Here is a 24,613-nt window from a genome sequence, read left to right on the forward strand (position 1 = left end):
TGTTCATTAGATTTTTTCATTGGACTATCAGTTTTCTCTATGGTTATCAGAGATAGGCATAGCTGAACACTTGATTAATTGTGGACCATATATAGCAGTAAAAATCATATTCTCCCCACCATTATACCTTTTTCTTACATAACCACTTTTTACCCCCTTTGTTTTTTTGTTTTTTTGTTTGTTTTTGTTTTTTGGGTCACACCTGGCTATGCTCAGGGATTACTCCTGGCTCTGTACTTAGGAATCACTCTTGGGGGACCATATGGGATGCTAGAGGTTGAAACCAGGTCAGCCACATGCAAGACAAACATTCTACCCCTCTGTGCTATTGCTGCAAATCTAGATAACTATTGTTATGCTCCAGATTTACCCGGATACAAATTCAATCTGTATATACACTGACATAAACTTACTTCAGAATAAACTAAAACAGAATCTTTCTTTCTGTATCATCATCTAAGTTTGTTTGTCTATAGAAAATTGCAAATCTGGTTTGACATTCCAAGTTCTTAATAATCTGTCCACCCTATTTCAACTCTCTAAATTTGATTGTTTTTTTCATTTTCTTTGAATTCGATTGCCTTGAGCAGGCCCCAGTAACGTCTCCTTCATTCCAGCCCTGAGATTTTTAAGAAAGTGCTATACTGGTATTTGGCATATTGGGTACGCCACGGGAGTTTGCCAGACTCTGCCGTGTGGGCAGGTTACATTCGGTAGCCGGCCAGTTTGTCCAAAGTAGGAATGAGATAATAAAATGTTATAATAAGATGTCGCGCGGCCGTGAATGTGGCCACACGCTACCGGGAGCTGGGTTTTATAGTCGCTGAGTCTTGGCCGTTGATGGGATTATACGGCACCAGGGGACCAGTTGGTGGGTGTGACACCCGCCTACTGGAATTTGGAGGATCTGGGTGGAGGATGCTCAGCCCCAATCTGAGTAGGCTTGGAGATCTCAGGCCCGGGACCCGCGTGCCTTTGTTCTTCTCCCCTCCCTTCATGTGTGCAGAGAGTGGTCTCAGCATGGTGGTGGCTGGTTCTGGACGTCTTCGGCTGCCAGAGCCCTGGTTGGGGCGGGGAGGAAAACTCAACCTGCTCCCCTCCAAGGGGCCTCGGCAAGGACAGCCAGGCGTGGGGGCAGGAGACTCTGCGCTGTTCTTTGAAAATGAAGCTAAAAAAATATTCCGTTTTAGTTTCTGTTGGCATATACACGCTCTTCATTTGACTATTCTATTCTGTGCCTTAAATACCTTTTCAAATTTATCCGGCAAAATCTTTAAAATTTGTTTCAAATGTTATGTCTTATGAATTTCTTTTCTATCATTTATCAATTGTGGAATAGCTCCTTCCTTCCTTCCTTCCTTTCTTCCTTCCTTCCTTCCTTCCTTCCTTCCTTCCTTCCTTCCTTCCTCCCTCCCTCCCTCCTTCCTTCTCTCCTTCCTTCCTTCCCCTCCCTCCCTCCCTCCCTCCCTCCCTCCCTCCTTCCTTCCCTCCCTCCTTCCTTCCTTCCTTCCTTCCTTCCTTCCTTCCTTCCTTCCTTCCTTCCTTCCTTCCTTCCCTCCCTCCCTCCTTCCTTCCTTCCTCCCTCCCTCCTTCCTTCTCTCCTTCCTTTCCCTCCCTCCCTCCTTCCTTCCTTCCTTCCTTCCTTCCTTCCTTCCTTCCTTCCTTCCTTCCTTCCTTCCTTCCTTCCCTCCCTCCCTCCTTCCCTCCCTCCCTCCTTCCTTTTCCCTCCTTCCCTTTCTTCCTTCCTTTCTTTTTACTCTCTTTCTCTCTTTTTTCTCCATCTTTCTCCTTCCAACCTACTTTCCTCCCTCCCTTCCTTCGTTCTTTCTCCCGCTCTCTTTCTTTCTCCCTTCTTCCCTCCCCCCCATACTCCCTTCTTCCATTCCCTCCTCTTTCTCATCATCCTATCTTCCCTCCCTCTCTCCTATCTTCTCTCCCTCTCTCTCATGTTCCTTTCCTACCTTCTTTGTGGCTAGCAGTGCTCAGGGCTTACTTCTTGCTCTACCACCAGATATAACTTCTGGTAGATTCAGAAGATCATGTGGGATGCTGGGGGTTGAATCCAAGTCTAATAATTTGTATATAAGTTTAACTTCTTCATATTAATTTTATCTTTTTTCTCCATATTCCATATTATTGTGCAGCTTTATAAGCAATCTTTTCTAAGTACACCACAACTTGTTTATCCATCTTTATATTCTAGTATATGGAACTATGCCAGGGCATAAGTTAGATGCTTAGCAAATTCATGTATGAAAGAATCAACGTTTGAAAAGAAGGCTTTTCAGTGTTTTGATATTAAAGGTAATCTATAGGTCAAAATTATTGTCTATGAATTTAGAATAAAGATGGATATCATGTAAATGGAATACAAAATCATAAAAAGAAAATGTATGCCTTTATAGGATATCAAATTGAGAACTTTTTAGATGTGCTAGGGATTGGCTAAGCTGAAGAAAATGTAAACAAAATGACCTAAATCTAATATGCTTTAGCTTTCATTATTGGTTAATATAAAGTCTTTTTAAATTAACTTTTGTTGATCAAATGTAAGGTATTTATGTATATATTTTCAATATGTAAAATAATAGTTATCATTAGTTTGACATAAAAGGTAGAGGAAATATAAAAGCAATGAGAGATGAGAAAAGTTCATTATAAAGTTGTGGAAATATAAGTTGTGTTTATTTGTGATCCTCAAAATTTTTGCTTAATTTGCCTGCTAAGATCGTTTTGAAAAATCATGTATCATTTTACTCATTTTAAAATTGATGTCTAAAACATTTTTATCACATGTTTAAATAACTACAGATACCATAGTTAACAAATATTGTATATATGTTTTAAATAAATTCCGTCAAATTTTTTCTGCGTATTTAGCTTATTTAATCAAGAAAAATGTTCGCCATGTAATCTAATTGGTTAAGTCAGGCCTCACTGCCAAATTATTCAGCTAAGATTTTTTGTCTGTCAACAGCAAATTTGACTTCATTTTGTAGACCAAATGAACACATTAGTATACTCCATAACTGCCATCTTAATTCTGAATTCTAATTGTGAGATGCACATATAAATTGCTTTATCAGCAGACTAACAGAAAGACAGAGTCTAGCCAAAATGAAATAAGTAGCATTTAAATATAAATTTTCTTGTTTTTCCCATAAGATTTTCCTCCACAATCAGAGCATTTTTGAATGGTCCATTTCAAGGTTTGTGAAGTATGAGAAATGTGCTTTCTTTCCCTTTCTTTCTATCTACTTTATTTATTTTTATTTTTGAGAATTAGAAATAGGGTGATTGTAAAAAGCAAAGGAGGAGAGAAAACCAGGAAGATTCTAGATATACTTTTAGGTAAATCACATTTAGGGGGAAGGTGAGGATTTGAAGATAGATTTTTTTTTAAGTACTTAGAACAGCATTACCTACGAAGTCTTTGTATTTTCTTGAAGACTGTTGTGGCTTGTATTTATGTCAAGTCATAGGCATTAAACACAGATCACAAGATAAATTGTTACACCATGATTAGACTTTCTGGGTGCACTGGAGTACACCAATATCCTTTCTATATCTAATATTCATGAGTGTACCAGACACTGTAATCCTGTGGTTTACCAGTTACAAGAAAAGAGAGGGAATACATATGTGAATGATCAGAAGAGAAAGTTATGCAAGAGGAGAAGGAATCCCTTTCCTCAGATGTGCAGGGAAGAGAATGGAGAATTTGAAAATTTTAAATGAAGCAAAGTGAATCTCCAGAGATTTAAATTTTCTAAAACACAGGGGTACGGCTACTTTTAGTATTTTTCTTGAAAGTGCATTTTATTCTGAAGAATGAGAATGAGATTAACTATTAAACTCTTCATCCTGATAATATTGCAAACCCATTTTATATAGAAAACAAAAGAGAATCTTTGAATTTGGATTTTCTGTAGTTTATGAAATTGCATTTTTAAATATGAAAATACTTTTAAGTCTAACATGAAGCATGGGCAAATAAAAACGTTTTATAATTTTTTCCCCTTAGAAACTGAATACTTGAACATCTATTATAAGTGGTTAACAGTACAACTGAATTTTTTGTTGGTGTTTGGTTTTTGGCCACACCTGACAATGCTCAGAGATTGTTGCCAGCTTTGCACTTAGGAATTATTCCTGGCAGTGCTTGGGGGACTATATGGGATGTCAGGGATGGAACCAGGATTGGCTACATACAAGGCAAACACTCTACCTTCTGTTCTATCTCTCTCCAGCCCCTACAGTAGAATTTCTGGATGTGTACAGAAATTATTTTGTGTATGTGTACAGAAATTATACATCTGTATGTGTATACTGCTTACCACATCCACAACCAAAGTTCCATTGTCATTCTACCACCAAAATTCTCCTTTATACATTCCTCCTACCCCTCTCTTTCCCTCCAATTGCATCCATTATTTGCACCAGATTTGGAATTAGTTTCCTTGTTGTTTGCTGATTTGTTTGCTTTAGTTCTTTATTGACATTTGATTTAAAAGATTAATCAATAGCATTCTAAATGTAAAATAATTTAAAAATACATAGTAGTAATTCATGAACTCCAATTTTGGACTTGAGTTACAATTAAGTGTAGTGCAGAATTATATCTGACAAGCACGAGGAAAACATTCCAGTAAACTGTTTAGTGTAGTTTTAGTTATTAGTAAAAGCACGTTAATATATTTCTATTTTAACCACACTAAATAGCTAATATATGTCTAAAAATAGATATCAGTTTTATTCCCAGTTCAGTTTTGAACTATTTTTTAATATCTTAAAACAAGAACTTGGAATAGACTTCAAGGAACCCTAAATAGTGCTTATAACCCAGTATAAAATACAGTCTGTGGTTATTAAAAAACATATTTATTTTGATATATTCAGAAGAGATTGGGAATTAAAAATACCCACTCACTTGCTCTTTGTAGAAGCAGTAGCTGTCTGCAGACAGGCCTCAGAACAATACGGTAGATGGTTTTATGGAACTCAAAATTACAAAAATCCACTTTAACCTTTCTGTTTCACTGGCAGGTGTCCCACTGGCTTGCAGCCAGAGATTTCAAGTGTAGTACAGCCTGTGGTGTCCCCCAGAGTGCTGAAAACGCCGACACTCCAGCTGGCTGCTCATAATTGCCCTGATTGTGGGCTGACAACCAGAGTTCCAGAGAAAAAATGTGATGAATATATGAAAATATTTTGCAAACTTGACCAGTTTACACATTTTATCTCTTTCTCTCCCTTCAGATATGATATCTGCACATATAAAAATAAGCCCTGTGGAACACTGGGTAAGTTATTGTTGTTTATAAAGACTATATCCAGGGGCTGGAGCAATAGCACAGTGGATAGGGCTTTTGCCTTGCATGCGGCTGCCCTGGGTTTGATTCCCAGCATCACATATGGTCCCCCGAGCACCGCCAGGAGCAGTTCCTGAGTACATGAACCAGGAGTAAACTCAGTGCATCGCCGGGTGTGACCTAAAAAGCAAAAAAAAGAATAAGACTATATCCAGTAGTGCTCAGTGGGTCAGGGGGAAGGGGATCAGACCCAGGGCATGTGTTTACTGCTTATACTATCTTCCTGGCCCTGTGTAAATATTTATAAAGGGAAGATAGGTCAGCTTTCTTTTCAGACTGTTAATTTTACTTTTTTATTATTATTAGGTTGATCATTTTTCTTTCTGGCACTTCTTCAATTACTCCTATACCTGGTCTTTGCATATGTATTGTTTATTTGGAAACAAGTGTATATGATAATAATTTTATTGGTTGACTTTTGGGCAAGTAGATGATGATTAAAACACCTTAGGAGATGATTCAAAGTCATCAAGAAATGACTAATTAAAAGTACTATTCATGGGCTAGAGTGATAGTACAGTGGTAGGATTGTTTGCCTTGCATGTGGCTGACTTGGTTTCTATCCCTGCATCTCATATGGGCCCCTGAGCATTACCAGGAGCAATTCCTGAGTGCGGAGTCAGGAGTAACCCCTGGGCATGGCTGGATATGACCCCCCCCAATAAAAAAGCAAAAAAAAAGTACCATTCATCTTCATCTCCACAATATGTTTTTCAAAAATAGAAAAAAGTTTGAGAGCAAAGAAAAATGATTAAATGGTTTCAAATCTCTATTTAGGAGAGAAGAAAAATAAAACAATAAAGAGAAACATTAAGAATCATATTCTTTTGGGGGCAATATTGAGCCCAATAAATCAGGATGCTACTAGAAATTTTTTCTGCCTAAAGTTAAAAAAAAAGGAAAAGAAAATTTGTAAAAAAATGCAGTCATGGATGGAAAGGACAGATTTATCTTTCTGGTGCTCTTTAAATATCACTTGTGTTTAAAAAAGTGTTTCTATTGTGTTCTATGGGCCACAGAGATTGCAACAAATGGGAAGGATGATATCTGGTTTTGATCTGGCATAGCTTAATAGTCTCCTGTTCCTCTCTAAGAGTGATCTCTGAGCACAGACCAAGCAGTAAGCCTTGAACACAACCGAATGTGATCCAAAAAGGAAAGATAAAATGAAATAAAAAGCATTTCTGTTGTATCCTAGAATCATAAAAATCACATTTGTTGTAGAACATAGTCATACAGATTAAAAGTTAAAGGCAAATAAAATTGAGGGAAAAGAGTAGCTTTCAAATAGACTAACCTAATTAAGTAACTGGAATTATTCTAAGAAACAGGATCTTTTTTCCTGTGGTACAGTATTTAAGTGTTTTCCATTCATATCTGAAACAAGAGAAAAGGTGGTCCCCAATGCTTTGAGTAACACAGTGAATTATCTGAAAAGATTAACATTTTCAAGCTTTTCCTTGCCTTCCTGGGCTTCTCCTATCTCACTTCGCCAGGATACATTGCTCAAGAAGAAATGCTAATTACCCAACAATGAATACCTTGGTGGAGAAATTTGCTAGTTACAAAGAATAATGCTAGAAAGCTTCTCAGAGCAAGAGCTTACATCAAAAAGATTTTCTTTGTGGTGTTTTAAGTTGACAAGCCCAACATAAATCAATGGAAGGGAACCTAAACCGGAAACTAAAAAGCATTTTGGCAAGTTCTGTGTATGACTTTTTACACTTAGCTTATTGTTCTTCACATTCTTTACATACTACTTTACCTACCTTTACAGTACTGTTAAAAACATTTAAGGAAGAAAATATAAGGATGTTAAAAATACTATAAAAAGTAAGCTGGTATTATTTTGTGTACTATCAACTTATCTCCATTATTGTTTATATTCTACAAGAGTTTACTAAGTATTTACTCACTTTTACATAGAGAGGATGCAAAACCTCAAGGAAAGTATCACCTGGAGCTTTCCCTCTTGCATTTATATTTTAAGGAACTATCTATATATCTAGTAATATCTTTTTTTCGAATTGATATATGTTCTCTATTAGGACTTTAACACTGCCTAGTGCTTCTATTATCATTTTCACCAAAGAAGATAAATGTTTTCTTATTCTACCTCTCCAAAAGTTTTTCAAAACTACTATGTTCCCATTTTTATAGCTTATCAATTTTTAGAATATATACACTTATAGCTGGGTACATGTCAGTGCATTTCAAAGCTCAATATAAAATAGTTTTCAAATTACAAGTCATTATATATTATTGCTAACCTCACATCTTGCAGTGAAAAGTAAGTGAATATATGAAAATCTGAAAAAACCGAGTGAATTGCATATATGTTGGTCATATACAGAAAAAACTATCAGTTCTTCAAAACGATCAGTCTTTTTTTATTTTTAACTTCCTTATCCTGATAGCTTTCATATTGTTTTGTGCTGCTTGCATATTTTCTTGCTTTGTACCTCTAGTGACCAATTATAATACGGTTAATTAGACTTAAGGGTGTAAACTGTGGCCATCAAATTGAGGAAATCTAAATGACCTAAATAATAATCAGACTCCTATTAACACAATCACACATTGCAGCTTTAAAGCAATGCATAAGATGGTGAGTGTGCATGAAATTACATTAATATCTAAATTATTCTTCGTTTTAGATAAGATTTACCCTTATCTTTTCAACAAGCAGTAGTTTTTTCCTAAATATGTCCTTTATTTGTTGTTTTAGTAGAGCTAAAAATTTTGTAGCAGATGCTTAATCTGTGCTCACAAATGTACCTGGGGGACTCATTGAGAACTCTCAGTGCAAAATATAGGCACACGACACACTAAACAAGAACAAACTAAGCTAAGCCTTGGGAAAATAGTCTGGGGAAATATAAGACATGTTCACATACCAGTTATTATTCCTAGTAATTATTTTTAATTGAATTTCATAAAGCTTGAAAGAGTATTTAGAGTGCCTTTGTTTTTCCATATCTTGGATTATATTGTACCCTATAATTTATATTCAGGGAAGGTACTGCAGATTCTTTTGTATTCTCTCTCGTCTCTCAGTAGAGTTTGGAAGTAACATTGGTTAAATAATATTGAGGTTATCCAAAATGGGCGAATTATCTTGCTCAAACTAGTTTGTCTTTTTATCATCTTCAGGTTCACAAGGTTTGTAAGTAAAGAAAGTAGCACTGGGCTATCGCTAGAATTTACAATTACTTTGTGAGGTGAAAAACCCAGCACCTTTTCTGACTTATGCCTCTTTTACATAAAAAAAATAGGAAAAACCAACACTATATTTACAAACCCAATACCAACCCCCAGCTCTGTAACAGTGTGACTGATAAAATATATAGAGCTTTCTTGTTAGTAAAAATACGCATGGAATAGATTTGACTGATCCATATTAGTGCAACTAGGAAATTGTTCCTATTGAAGAACATTTTTATGGTAGTTAATAAATATGCATGGAATTGGGTTAAAATCACTTCTGGTCAAAGTTATTATTAAGATTTGGGTGACAATGATAAGAGTTCTAATATATGAAATGCTTTTCCTACCTTTTCTTCAATTTCTTTTTAAAAAAATACTGTACTCATTTTAACTATTTATGTTTTGTTTTGAGGGATCACCTGACAGTGCTCAGGGCTTCCTCCTGTCTCTATGCTTAGTGATCACTTTTGGCGGGACTTGGGATCAAACCTGAGCAGGCTACAAGCAAGGCAAACACTTTCCATGCTGAACAATCTCTACAGCCCTTCTTCAATTTCTTCTAATGTCCATCTCTTTGTGTGTCAGTATGATTTGATGTCTTTTTCCTTGAAATATATGACATTTTATCTTTTGCATTTATTTTTCTATAAACACTATTTAAAGTCATATACCAATTCACAGAGCATGATTTAACTGAGAAGTAAATATTAAAGCTTTTACATACTAAATTCCCAAGAGAAGAATACCCTGAGTAATATGACATTTCACTAGACTCAGCGAATTAACACCATACATTTTACTTTATTAGTAAAACCTTAATGCATTGAAGGAAGACTGGAAAGGTGAGAACTACATTGAATGTGTGAATGGCTTACTCTCTAAAGACATTGTTGCATCACTATCAGGATTAATTTCAGAGGATTAAAAATGCAAAACCCTCCCATCTTGAATGGTTCTCTCTTTTTTATTAGGTCTTTTTAATCATTTTTATTTTTATAAAAATGTCATTTAGAAAAACCATTTGTGATTCCCTTTTTTTAGCAACTAAAAAGTTGCTTGTATATTTTTATGAACCCACTAAACTTAAACAGATCTCTTTAGAAAAATAATGTGGATATATTTTGCTTTCTGCAGCCTGAAGAATGTTAAAATAGAAATGCTTTCTTGAATTCCCTCTTCTGGCTCAAGTTACTAGGTGGTCCCAAGTTACCAGAAGTAAAATTTATAAATCTAACCCCTAGTCTAGACATTTTCCAGCACTGACTGCAGTTCAAAAAATATTAATGTCTAGCCGGCAAAGTGAAACTCCCCCCAGTGATTTTGCAAATGACTAGAAAGTTAACCTTTTGCCAACTGCTCCTTCTGTGCATGGAGGTTATTAAAAAGAATCCAGGCATTTAGAAGTATGGGCTTTTAAAGACTGAAACACCTTGGCTTGACCCTTTGTGTCTCCTTCTGTTTATTCAGGCTTGGCCTCTGTGGCTGGAATGTGTGAGCCTGAAAGGAGCTGCAGCATTAATGAAGACATTGGCCTGGGTTCAGCTTTTACCATTGCACATGAGATTGGTCACAAGTGAGTGAGTTTAAGAAAATCAAAATAAATTTAGAACCCCACTCTTTTGAACAACTTGTAACTACTGTGCGGAACGCCTGTGCTCGACCAGATTTTACTGACTTTTTGTATGGATGGATTCAAGAGAGACTGCTATCATTTTGGGTATTGGGATAAATCATTCTAAGAACAGAAGACTTGTTAAATAATCTTTCTGATTCTATGAATGCTGTTCTCAGAGTGATGAATGCACCACAATTAAATTTTTTGTTGTTATTGCAGACATTTGAAGTAGGTTAACTTTAGCATGGTCTGCTCAACACCCAGTTCCTCAAAGTCAATTTGTTTAAATGATCTTTCTTTTTCTCAGCTGACAGTACACGTATATTTTTAAATTACCTTTGACACCACCACCTTAAAACATACTTTTGAACTTTCACTCTTTATAAACAGCTGCATGCTTAACTTTTCTAGGGTACAAAGTTTATACTATGAAATTTGCATTTTCAGCTGTACTGGATGTTATTTGAAAATATGCACCTGATTTATAAGAGTGAGAATACCTTCACAACTCTTTAGGAGGATTTGTAGATTTTAAGAATTTGTTTAAAATCAATTTGTGCTAATATCAATCCAATGGATTTTCTCCATTACTATCCTCCAATACAATCCTAACCTTTAAAAATTTTAGACAATAGTCAATAGTGAACTCTAAAGCCTGCTTATGAAGATGGAGGGAAGTTTGAAAACTTTAAAGGGACTGTCAAATATTTTAATCTAAAACAAGCAATCTATTTGTAAGGATCCTGATATTTATATGATTGAAGTTTTACAATCTGCTCTTTTGGTAGAAAAATGGATAAGGGGGAAATGAACACATAAAAAATAATATTTATTTTTGTACTTGCTTTAGGGGTAATTCTTGAGATAAATCTGTAGTTCAACGTTTATTTTTCCTCCTAGAATTTAGAAGTAAAATTGGGTGAGACCGTTGCATTATCTTGAAAATCGCCATTTCAATTTTCCCAAATTGGTTTATGTGTAAACTTAAGTCGGCGTACCTGATTTGATTCAGACAGGGGGAAATCAATATATGCTTTAATGAAGACTGAAACATATTGGTATTTTAGTTTCCAATGCAATAAACATCAAGGGAACAGAAGGGGAAAACCCACCTAACCAGGCAGTATATCTTCAACTCACTTAAAAATCTGACTTACTAATGACCATTATAATCTTATGCAACTAGATTGAATTTAATAGTTTCTGTTAGATTCAATTAAATTGAAAGGTTAAGACAAGTAACATGCAGGGATGAATAATATGTACTTGAGAACACTATTACCTCATGCAGTCATAACTCAATCAAAGTCAAAGATTTGCATTATAAGTCTCTTTCTTAAATGTACTTAGTAAGGTGAAGGTTATCTCCTTTTGCATTCTCTCTTCCCTTGCAAATTGAGCTACTCCCAGACTTCCTACATTGTTGTTGTTGTTGTTGGCCTTCTGCATAGTTCTGTGAATTCTTCCTAAAATGAATGATTTGTACCATATGCAGTCAAATTGGAAAAGAGGAGAATATACCTCTTAAGATTTATTTGCTTTAGAATAACTTCCTTTCACAGCTAACACTTATTTGATAGTATGAGTGTTTGAAAAAATATGGGAAAAATCCACAAATCCCTTTATATTGGGAACCCGAAGAAATGCTTTCAATAAAAAATTTTTTTGCAGCTAAAAATTAACTGATGGGGCTGGAGAGATAGCACAGCAGGTAGGGCATTTGCCTTGCACGTGGCCGACCACAGTTCAATTCCCAGCGTCCCATATGGTCCCCTGAGCACCGCCAGGAGTGACTCCTGAGTGCAGAACCAGGAGTAATCCCTGTGCATCACCGGGTGTGACCCAAAAAGCAAAAAATAAAAAATAAAAAAAATTAACTGACTTTTCAGGGGCAGTTGATTTCTCTGTCTTGTGACCCCTCTTATCCCAGACAACTAGGCTGAATCTAACACACTATCCTTTTCAATATTTCAAATCATTGTTTGGTCAGGGAAAATCTGTTCCATGGATCAAGAGCCCTTTATTTGTTTTTATTATCTTAGGGTTTCACTTTTAGGAACTTAGCAAGTCAACCCTGACACAGCTCATCATCATTGAAACACAGTGCTCTCTATTCTTCCAAAACAAAGTAGTAGCAGTGGTAAATATATCAAAGTATAAAGTATACCTTTCTAAAAAACCTCTCCATTTTGTGTGATGGATTTTAAGTGATGTGATATTTTTTCAAATGTATTATGGTGAAGATTATTTGTCACTACTGAGTTACTAAACTGAACATTCTATACCTTTAAAAATAAATTAATTAAGTCTTGCACCTACTATTTACTTATATAAGGGCATAGTGCTTGTTCTAAGCAACTATGGGCTAACTTTTTTTCTTTAGCTAGTTCTTAGTGATCACTTTAATTTTTCTTTGTCCTCCTGGGACAGTAATAAGCTAGTTTCCTTATCAAATAAAAAATCAAGTTTATCTCATATCTAAAGACTATCTTTAATGTAGGCTATGTGTCAATGCACTTAATGAAACATTATAGAAAAGAATGCTTTTTGAACATATTTTAAATCAATTATGTGGTTACCATAGGTTTCAGAAATTGGAAAAATTATGTTGAAAAGAAGTGGCAAGAATTCAGATATCTAGTATACTAACGAAGCTATTTAAATTAGTCGTGATTTACAAAAATAAATAATCTTAAGTGATCTTAAGAATATTCTTATTGTTAGTTGCATATATTGAAATATGCAGGATTGAATTGACTAGGATTTTTAAGACTAATTTTTATATTTTTATTTTTAGTTGGCATTTTTACTGAGGTATCATATTTACAGTATTGAGATAATTGTTTTATAGCTAAGTTAGAAAATATGTTATGACTGATGATGACTTATTATCAACATAGAGTAGAAAAACAGAGTAAATTTTATTTATTATTTTACATTTTTATTATTGGTTTGCGATATTACCAATGTTAGGGGTTTAGTTTTACACTCTTTTCACATACAATTCACCAAAATTCTGGTGCCATTTCACCACTGAAAAGGCCCTCTGCCCATTCCTACAATCTCACTCTCATTCCCTGTGGTAATGACCACAGTTCTTACAGAAGGCTGTAGCACTGTAGCACTGTCCTCCCATTGTTCATCGATTTGCTTGAGCAGGCACCAGTAATGTCTCCATTGTGAGACTTGTTACTGTTTTTGGCATATTGAATACATCACAGGAGCTTGCCAGGCTTTGCCATGCGCGCAGAATACTCTCGGTAGCTTGCTGGGAGACTAAAACATTTTAATTGTGAGGCTCGAAAAGTGTTGCAAATCTGGTAATTTTGATGTAGTCTATTTCTCATTCCTTATACAAATCATTAAAAATTTTGGGATTACATGATTCTAATGAAGCCTTTCATTAGAATTCTGTGATCAGTGAAACATAAAACAGTGATATATATAACTTAGGAACCCAACAGAAAGAATAGACAGCATCCAAATCGTTTGGATTTTAGTATCATGTTCTGAAGAGATCTCTAATAATAAGTAGACTTTTCTCACTATTTAAATGCAAACTTTTCTATTCTTTTTATCAAGCATCAGTTGATTATATTTATTTCGATCAGTTTCTGGGCTCCTCTATTCTGTCCCACAAATACCACATTGTCCTGAGTGGTATTTGTCCTGAGTGGTACCAACATTACAGTAATTATTGAATTTGCCAATATGCGTTTTCTAACTTTGTTCTTTTCTTTAGTAGTGCTAGCTATTTTAGATATTTTGCCTTTCCAAATAAACTTTAGAATTAGTTTCTTGATATCTGAAAATAGATTCTGAAATTAAAACAAAATTTAGCACAGCGAGTAGGGCGTTCGCCTTACAAGCGGCCAACATGGCTGACCCGAGTTCGATTCCTCCGCCCCTCTCGGAGAGCCCGGCAAGCTACCGAGAGTATTCGATATGCCAGACACAGTAACAACAAAGTCTCCAATGGAGACGTTACTGGGCCCGCTCGAGCAAATCGACGATCAACGGGAGGGCCTTTTCCTTTTTTGGGTCACACTTGGCGATGCATAGGGATTACTCCTGACTTAGCACTCAGGAATTACTCCTGGTGGTGCTAAAGGGACCATATGGGATGCTGGGAATCAAACCTGTGTTGGTCATGTGCAAGACAAACGCCCTACCCACTGTGCTATGGCTCCAGCCCCAGATTCTGAAATTTTGATGGAATTTCACTGAATATGGAGATTAAAGGAGGAAGAATTTATCTTAACAATATTGAGTTATCAACTAACATGGAATATCACATCCCTCCCTATATTTAGATATTTGTTGCTTTTATCATTTTATTATATTCTGCATATAGATCCTGTACATATTTGTTATATATATACATATATATGACTAATTTAATTTTCAGGCTACTATAAATGCCATTGTATTAAATTTAATTCTCCCATTGTGACGTATTCGATATGCCAAAAACAGTAACAACAAGTCTCACAATTTGTTGTGAGATGTTACTGGTGCCCGTTCCAGCAAATCGATGAACAACAGGAGGACAGTGACAGTGATAGTGATTGTTATATAGAAAAGAAATTGATTTTTGTACACTTACATTTTGTACATTCTGCAGCCTTGTTATGCTTTCTGACTAGGAGGGAAAAATTTTTTTTTCCCCTATTGGGATATTTTACAGAGAAAGTACCAAAGATTTTCCCCTTCTTGTCTAAGGGTTCAATACTGATAACTAATCTTTCTGTTAATTATCAATTCTGATGACTTATCTTTCTGAATAATATTGTCTTCTTTTTTGGTGCTAGTTGTTGACTTAGCTAGGTATTTATTAAATTTATTGATGTTTTAAAGAAACAGTTTTGGTTTCTCTATCAGTTCCTTGTTTTTAATTTTTTAAAGTTCTGTTCTAGTTTTAGCTATTATCCTTTCTGCTTTGTGCTTAAATTATCTTCTTTCTTTAGTTTTGTAAGGTAAATGCTTAAGTTGATTGATTGATCTTAGGTCTTTCTTCTTTTCTAATAAACATATTTAATGCTACAAAAATTGCCCTACGTACAGATTTTGCTGACCCTCACAAATTTTGATAAATTTACTCACTGTCATTGTCACTGTCCTCCCATTGTTCATCGATTTGCTCGAGCGGGCCCAGTAACGTCTCCATTGTGACAACTGTTACTGTGTTTGGCATATCGAATACGTCACGGGTAGCCTGCCAGGTTTTGCTGTGTGGGTGAGATACTCTCGGTAGCTTGCCGGGCTCTCCGAGAGGGGCGGAGGAATTGAACTCGGGTTGGCCATAATGGCCGCTTGCAAGGCAAACACCCTACCACTGTGCTATCGCTCCAGCCCAAATTTACTCATATTTAGTACGAATTATTTAAAATTTGTTCTTGATGGTAGACGTGTATTCTATGATCTGCATTCTATGTATTCTACAAATCTATGCATGTAAATATGTATTCTCTAATATCCAAATATTTTGAGTTTTTTAAATTAACTTTAAGTTACTGATTTCTAGCTTAATTCTGTGAAGTAAGTAGATATTTTGTATAATTCCTCAAAACAATTGTTAAGGCATATTTTAGGGTCTTTCGTAAGTTTAACTTGGTGAATATTTCACCGTATTTGTGTATGGTATGAGATGGTAATCCAGTTTGTTTTTTGCATGTGACAATTCAGTTTTTACAACACTAGTAAAGAGATTTTTCTTTCTCTATTATATGCTCTTGACATCTTTATCATTAATCTGCTTTCAATATATGTGGGAATTAATTTCTGACTCTCAGTTTCACAAAAACCTAATTTTTAAAAAATTTTTATTAGTGAGACATCATGAGGTACAGTTGTAGACTTGCAGATTTTTGTGCTTGGGTTTCAATTATACAATGATCAAATACCCATCCCTCCACCAGTGCCCATTTCCCACCACCACAGATTCCAGTATCCCTCCCACCCCCCATCCCCCCCATCCCACCCTGCCTCTTTGGCAGGGCATTCCCTTTTGTTCTCTCTCTCTTATTGGGTGTTGTGGTTTGCAAAAGAGGCAATGGGTGGCAATCATGTTTGGTCTATAGTCTACTTTACGCATGCTTCTCCCATCTTGGGAGGATCCTCCCAACACCTTTATTTGGTGTTCCCTTCTCTATCTGAGCTCCCTTTTCCCCTAGCATGTGTGGTTGGCCTCCACACCATGGAGTAAAATTCCTGGTACTAATCTCGACCATTCTTGGGTGTTAGTCTCCTATTTTGTTACTTTATGTTCCCCAGATGAATACAATCTTTCTATGTCTATCCCTTTCTTTCTGAGTCATTTCGCTTAACATGATACTTTCCATGTAGTACCACTTGTATGTAAATTTCTTGACTTCATCTTTTCTAACAGCTACATAGTACTCCATTGTGTACCAAAGTTTCTTTAACTGGTCATCTGTTCTCGGGCACTCAGGAAAAACCTAATTTTTAATTCAAAGTGTTTATATTTAAATATATATCATCTTTTATGGGCTGGAGCAATAGCACAGCGGGTAGGGCATTTGCCTTGCACGTAACCAACATGGCCGACCCGAGTTTGATTCCTCTGCCTCTCTTGGAGAGCCTGGCAAAGTACCGAGAGTATCTTGCCCGCACAGCAAAGCCTGGCAAGCTACCGGTGACGTATTCAATATGTCAAATACAGTAACAACAAAGTCTCACAATGGAGACGTTACTGGGCCCGCTCGGGCAAATCGATGAACAACGGGAGGACAGTGACAGTGACAGTGAGAGTGATTATCTTTTATGCAGGTATTGAAAAATTCTAGGTCCGAGATTCTATTAGGCATTCTCCTATATACATTTAGGTTAACTTATTTCAGTAAATTGTTGATTATATAAGGTTCAAAATTAGAACTAAGTTTCCAGCTTAGTTTTAGAAAAGACATGAAAAAATTGCACTTACTATTCTATTGAGTAACCATTAAATCTATAAATGATTGCCAGATGTTCATATAGAAAGTTCTAAGTACATCTCTTAAATTTTATCTTCTCTTTGCTGTAACAAGTGATTCATAATCAAATCAGCTGTAATGTGAACAGATCAAAGAGATCACAAATGGCAAATAATTCTCTCTTGTTTTATTAGTGAATCACCGTGAGGTACAGTTACAGGCTTACAGACTTTCATGCTTGTATTTCAGTCATACAATGATCAAGTACCCACCCCTCCACCAGTGTCCATTTTCCACCACCAATGATCCCAGCATCCCTCCCACCACCCCCAACCCGTCCCCTCCACCTCGCCTGCCTCTGTGTCAGGGCATTCCTTTTTGGTCTCTCTCTCTCCTTTTGGGTGTTGTGGTTTGCAATAGAGGTATTGAGCAGCCATCATGTTTGGTTTATAGTCTAGTTTCGGCACACATCTTTCAACCTGAATGGGTCCTCCCAACATCCTTTACTTGGTGTTCCCTTCTCTATCTGAACTGCCTTTTCCCACAGCATGTGGTCCTTATCTCTACTTTTGGGTGTTAGTCTCCCAACAAATGGCAAATAATTCTTAAGTTATTCTTGGGGCCAGAGAGATAGTACAATGGGTAAGGTATTTGCTTTGCATACGCCCGACCTGGGTTCAATCCCTGGCATTCCATATAGTCCCTGAAACCCACCAGAAGTGATCTCTGAGAGTCATGAATCAACCAGCTGTGGGCCAAACCACCAAGACCCCACAAAAAAATTTTTAAAAAGAAAGAAAGATGTTACTCTTTTGTATTTTTCTGCTATAGTAGAAAAATAGTTTTGATAGCTTAGTTTTGATACTTTATAGTTGTCAAATTATAGACTATATGAATCTTATGTCTTTTAAAGACAATTTAAAAAAATAAACTTATTAATATTAAACATGAAGAAACTTTTTCCATTTTTTAAAATTGTATATAGGTAACCTGGTTGTAATAGCGTTACTGTGTATGGTTTGATCTATAAAATTGCTGCAACTTCACCACCACTATCTTATGGCATTTCTAATTTGCTTCTTTCTTCTCTTTCCTCCTCTCTCCACAGTTCAGTGATCTAAGTTCTCTTTTGTTTTATTTTGGGTTTAGGGTGTGTGTGTGTGTGTGTGTGTGTGTGTGTGTTTCTGTGTGTGGTGTCAGAATTTACTCCTGGCTCTGTGCTCATGAATTATTTCTAGCAGGGCACAGGGGACTATATGGTTCCAGGGATTGAATCCAGATTCTGCCTGCCAGACAAGCACCTAACCCACTGTACTGTCTTTCCAGTCTGTTGATCTAAGTTGTTTTTGTCAGCAAAGGCCATTGTCATCATTTGATATTGTCTGTTCATCCCCCACCCCTTTTTTGTTTCTGTCTGTATAACAGTTGAGTGAAATTATCTAGAATTTATCCTTCTCCCACTCACTTATTTAACTTAGTATGATACCCTCTAGTTCTATCCAAGTTCAGTAAGCTATAATATTTCATTTTTTATTACAGTTGTATAGTATTTATAAACTACTACTGTGCTTATAAACTTATAAAATTTCTTTATGCATTCATTTCTTTTTGAACATGTCAGTTGTTTACATATCCTGGCTATTGCAGTGCAGTGAACAGAAGTATGTATTTTCTTTCTTTTTTTTTTAAAGATTTTCTATTATTTATTTATTTTCTTAATTATTATTATTTTTTTGCTATTTCATTTCTTTTATTTATTTTTCTTCTTATATTTATTTATTGGATCACTGTGGAAAAAGTTACAAAGTTTTCAGGTTTAAGTCTCGGTCATACAATGATCAAACGCCTTTCCCTTCACCAGTACTCATTTTTCACCACCAAGAACCCCAATATAGCCCCCCTCCCACCCCTCCCAATGCCTGCGAGGCAGATGATTTCCACTTAACTCTTTTCTACATTGATTACATTCATTATTTTGCCAAAAGATGCACCATCTTTGTTTAGAATTCCCCCCCCCCCAACAATCAGAATTGTTTTAAAGGCATTGTGAAATACTTTGTTTTCTATAGCTGGTTTCGTTATTCGTCGATTGCCTCGAGCAGGCCCCAGTAACGTCTCTTTCATCCTAGCCCTGAGATTATATTCAAGGCTCTTTAGGAGAATGAGACCCATCATTGTTACTGGTATTTGGCATATTTGGTGCGCCACGGGGAGTTTGCCAGACTCTGCCCTGTGGGCAGGCTATATTCGATAGCCTGCAAGTTTGTCCAAAGTAGGAATGAGATAATAAGATATCATAAAAAGATGTCCTGATAAGATGTCACGCGGCCGCAAATGCGACCAGGTGGTGGGTGTGACCCCCGCCTACTGGAATTTGGAGGATCTGGGTGGAGGATGCTCGACTCCAATTCGAGTAGGCTTGGAGATCTCGGCCCCGGAACCCGCGTGGCTTTGTCCCTCTGCCAGTACCTTCATGTGTGCGGAGAGTGGTCTCAGCATGGTGGTGGCTGGTCCTGGAGGTCTTCGGCTGCCGGAGCCCTGGTTGGGGCGGGGAGGAAAGCTTAACCCGCTCCCCTCCAAGGGACCCCAGTGAGGAACAGCCAGGTGCAGGGGCAGGAGACTGACTGCTGGTTATGAGAGTTATATAATGATTTTGGATTTCTGTAAAGAGCCAGATAATTACGAGATTGGTTTCTGTGCTTCTGGTGTTATGGCTGTGCCGTAGAGCCACTTGTGGGGGGCAGCTCGTGACCTTGGTAGGGCGTGAAGGACGAGCCGGTGCTGCCCCCCTTCCCATGAGACTGCAGTTGCCCCATTACCACGGGCTCATACGATAAGCTCTGAGGCGGCGGCCACCTTGCTGCGAGGGGGGGGGGGGGTCGAGGCGGAAGGGAGCAACACCCTTTCCGTTCCGGGGAGGCATGGTGCCGGAGTTTAACGCATGGTCCATTCACTTTTCTGCCACAAGCTGCCAGGCTCAACATTAAGTCCTTTTGCCTCTGGAGCCATTGCCGTGCCGGAGAGCCTCTCGTGGGGGGCAACTTGTGACCTCGGTAGGACGTGAAGGATGAGCCGGTACTGCCCTCCTTCCCATGAGATTGCAGTTGCCCCGTCACTGCCGGGTCATACCTGGCATTCTTATAAGCTCTGAGGCGGTGGCCATCTTGTATGTGGTCCAGATGCATTTCTGCCCAAAGCAGCTGGATTTCGAGATTTGTTTCTGAGTCTCTGGGATCATGGCTGTTAATCAGCTGGAATAGGAGCCAGAGCAGCCATTTGTAGCTGGCGACTCGGGGTCTCATTGGGATGGCGAGGAAGGGCCAGTTCCACCCCCATCTGGTGAGGCCCCACGTGTCTTGTCACTGTAGGCCCAAACCTGACTGTCCAGTGGCCTTTGGAGGATGGCAGTCACCGGGCCGCCAGGGGGAACAGGCCAAGGCACGAAACCTATTCCCACCCGAAGTGGCCCAGCGCCAGTAACCTACTGCAGGAACAGGACGCATTTCTGCTAAAAGCCTTTGGGTTCCGAGATTCGTTTCTGAGTCTCTGGGATCATGGCTGTTAAGCAGTTCGACCAGAGAGGCCATGCTTCCAATTATATACCTGAGCTGGAGGCGGTTTGTGGGTGTGTCTCCCACATACCTAACTTTTGGCCGTTTACTTTCTTGGTAAATTTTGCCCCAAGTTTTTTCTGGCCAAAGGCACAGCAGCAATTTTGGGGTATCTGAAAGTCTGACGGTGCCATCAGGCTGCTGATGCACTCGCCTCATCGGTACAGGTTAACCTGCTGGTGGCACCATACCCCCAGAGGTATATATTTTCAAGTTAGTAATTCTATGTTCTTGGAATAGGTGTCAAGAAGTGTATTCACTGTGTTATATGAAAACATTATTTGTACCTTTTGAGAAATCTCACACAGTTTTCCTTAGAAGCTGAAGCAGATGACATTCCCACCAACAGTTGGGGGAGGGTTCATTTTTTTACCACATCCCTCCTGACCCTAATGGTTTCTTGCACCACAGGCTCTGGGCAATCTAGAATTATTAGAAGTGACCCACAGGCCCCCTAAGAACCACTTTAAAGCCCCTCTCCCCATGGTACATATATGGCTGCTCACTTATGTAAGGAAATTTTGTTTAGTTGAGTATAGTTTCAAAGGAAATGTATCATTGGCATCAAATATTCTCATTTATCAATAATAAATATTTGAAAAATTCATGTTTGTCAATAGGTTGATGTAATAGACTGTGAACTACTAAAACTTTGCTTAATGAATTTTCTTATTTCACAATCTTTAGATTTTCATACAGCATTCATCTTCTCTTTTAATGGTATCACTTATTTTGACCCTCATTTGTCTTTTTCCTTTTTGACCCTACTTCATCTTGAAACTAATTATTTTCTCTTCCCCATAGAAATATATTTATTATATTTTTATTATTTGGTGGCTGGAGTGATAACACTGTGGTAGGGCGTTTGTCCTGTGCGCAGTCAACCCGGCAAGCCGGGTTTGATTCCTCCGCCCCTCTCGGAGAGCCTGGCAAGCTACCGAGAGTATCTCACCCGCATGGCAGAGCCTGGCAAGCTACCCGTGGCGTATTCGATGTGCCAAACACAGTAACAACAAGTCTCAAACTGGAGACATTACTGGGCCCGCTTGAGCAAATTGATGAACAATGGGAGGACAGTGTTTGTTTTTTTTATTTATATTTAATTTGCCATCAAAGGAGGTATCCTTATATGATGTTTCCCAAATTCTATCTCTCCTGGTTTATACTTAATTGGTAGGTATTTTAGCAGTCATGCGCAACTATTTTGATTCTGGAGATTTACTGAGTACCTACTGTAGTTTCCTATTTATTTTTTATTTTTTGCTTTTTTTTTTTGGCGGGGGGGGGTCACACCCGGCAAAGCTCAGGGGTTACTCCTGGCACTGTACTCAGGAATTAGTCCTCGCAGTGCTCAGGGGACCATATGGGATGCTGGGAATCAAATCCAGGTCCGCCGTGTGCAAGGAAACGCCTTACCTGCTGTGCTATCGCTCCAGCCCTGACCTACTGTATTTTTCTAACATAGGCCATTTTGTGTGTATAGTAAAGGTAAAGGCCCTCCCGTTGATCGTCGATTTGCTTGAGCGGGCCCAGTAGCGTCTCCATTGGAGACTTTGTTGTTACTGTGTCTGGCATATCGGATACTCTCGGTAGCTTGCCGGGCCCTCCCACTCCCACTTCTGACTGTGTGTATAGTGGTGGTGGAAATAAAGCTGCTATCCTCAAGGAAAATATCCTTTCAAATGCACGTTTCTCTTTCCTAGCTCTTTGTCAACTCTTGATTAGTTGCTTTGAGGATGTCATTCTTTTACTAACTTATGAGCCAAAATGTAAAGCAAAACAACTATTCTGGGGTTACACAATGTTCATGAAACACAGTGAGAAAAACATAAAATGTTTAATTTAGTCATACTGGAATCAGAGCCACTTGCCTGAAGGATATTTTGAAAACACTCACAGCTTTCTCACTATTTTCCCCTTATCTTTTCCTTTTTCAACCTGATTTTTTTTCAAGTACTAATCCTACATTGTTAAAAGTTTATTCCTTTTTGTTTAATTTTTTATTCTATCAGTATTGTCATTTACTATTTTTCATTTCAGAAGCACAGATTTAATTTGTGAAAAAAGTTAAATATAATTATGGGATATTCTGGACATAGTAAATGTATATAGTATACATTCTATACTATATACTATATAGGACCAGAATATTTTAAGGTTTCCAAAATCAGTTTTAAGCTGTAGAGCAAAATCAATTTAAGCCAAGTTGCCTATCTTATATAATTTATCTACTTTGAAATATTCTCCCTATGTGTATGTGTATATGCATATGTATATACTTATGTATGTGGATATGTGTTGTAGCAGATATCTGTGTGCACAGTGTTTAGAGCTAACGATTTTTCTATTGTTTCACATGTCTTTTTGTGGTTATTTCCAAAGATTCCTTGTGTTATCACATTTAACTAATTACCATAGCATTAAAAACAGATACTAAGTTTTACCCTTTTTCAAAACAAAGTTAGCTCTTTTGATCCTTTACTTCCCTCTATTAATTTTAGTATCTTAGCTTCAGTTTCAATAAAAAAAATCTGGTAAGATTTCAATTAGTCTCCTTTATTGAAATGTTGTTATAAGATTAACAGGTTATTTACTTGATTCCATTGTATTTTCTCTATGCTCTGAATGAACACTTTTCCTCACCTGGGTTGAAATCTGAGTTTTTGTGAGAAGGTATCAAGGGAAGATTATACCTAAAACAACAACAACAATGAAAACCCCTGCTGGAGATGGAAAGAAATGAAATCAGGTCAAATGAATGCAGTGTTTCCGGTATAATATGAGGCATTACATTGTCCTCCATAATAGAATGATTGCCCTTTGTAAGATCTTGTTATTTAACATCATATTTTAAAATATTGTTTTCACCTGAAAATAGTTATTAGCAACCAGCACTTTAAACTCATAATTTCAGTTATTCTTTTCCTACAAAAATTTAACTATAGAAATCAAACTTAATTACATCATCATTTTTCTTTTTAATTTCACACTCCAAAATTACTGTCTTTTGTATACCTTTGTCTTGAGATTGCATTTTTGCTTGGGGAATAATGCCTAAACATTAACTGTTACTAAAAGTGTACACAATACTATGTGTTAAAGCAACGTTCTAGTAAATTAGCTGGAATAATGTTCTCATGCTACAGATCACAGGTCTCATTTCCCTGACCCTGAAAGAGCCTCCAATCGTTGGGAAAAGACGAGTCAGAAGAGGCTGCTAAAAAATCAGGGCTGGTAGGAATAGAGACGTTACTGGCAACCGCACGAGTAAATCTACGAACAACAGGATAACAGTGACAGTGATGCTACAGATCAGTTCTTTGCTATTCATTGGTCTGGTTCCCAGAGCTCTGCTATATAAACCAATAGTAGTCTATTTAAAGAAAACCATATAAGCTAAATTAGTTCATTGTACCCAGCTAACATTGTTAGAAGTTGACTAGTTTATTTTGGTAGAAGCACTTAGATTTTTAAAAGTAGTTTGGAAGTAGTCAATACCATGAAAATGATACCTATGGATTGTTGTGTGTACCCCATAAGGTAGAGCATAGGAAACCTGGTTTACATACCCTAAAGCCAAAGAAATTCCTGCTCATATAGTAATAGAATACTTGTCAGGATCGCAAAGTTTGCAAGAGCAGGTGAAATGAATAAGGAATCAGGTCACTAACTTTGAGAAGTAAGGTTCTTTTTAACAAGAAGTAGGAATAGAGTCCAACTACTACAATTGCCTCAAAAATGAGAGAGCTAAAAGGAACACATACCTCCTATGTATATTTGAGCCCCAGAGTTCAATATCTCACCTGACATGACACCCCATACTCTGTCACAGTGGCCGGCCCTGGTGGTCCCTGGTACCACCTCAGTACTGTGGGG

General features: G+C 37.3%; 1 protein-coding gene across 1 annotated transcript in view; it reads left to right on the plus strand.

The window, feature by feature from the left end:
- ADAMTS6 (ADAM metallopeptidase with thrombospondin type 1 motif 6) overlaps positions 1 to 24,613 on the plus strand; it is a 312,693-nt gene that overhangs the window by 116,496 nt on the left and 171,584 nt on the right. The window contains exons 8-9 of the mRNA XM_056112563.1: positions 5,260 to 5,303; positions 10,047 to 10,152. Coding sequence (XP_055968538.1) covers positions 5,260 to 5,303; positions 10,047 to 10,152 — 150 coding nt within the window. The remainder of the gene's footprint in view (positions 1 to 5,259; positions 5,304 to 10,046; positions 10,153 to 24,613) is intronic.

This window comes from Sorex fumeus, unplaced genomic scaffold, assembly GCF_029834395.1.
Source record: "Sorex fumeus unplaced genomic scaffold, SorFum_2.1 ptg000018l, whole genome shotgun sequence".
Taxonomy (NCBI): Eukaryota; Metazoa; Chordata; class Mammalia; order Eulipotyphla; family Soricidae; genus Sorex; species Sorex fumeus.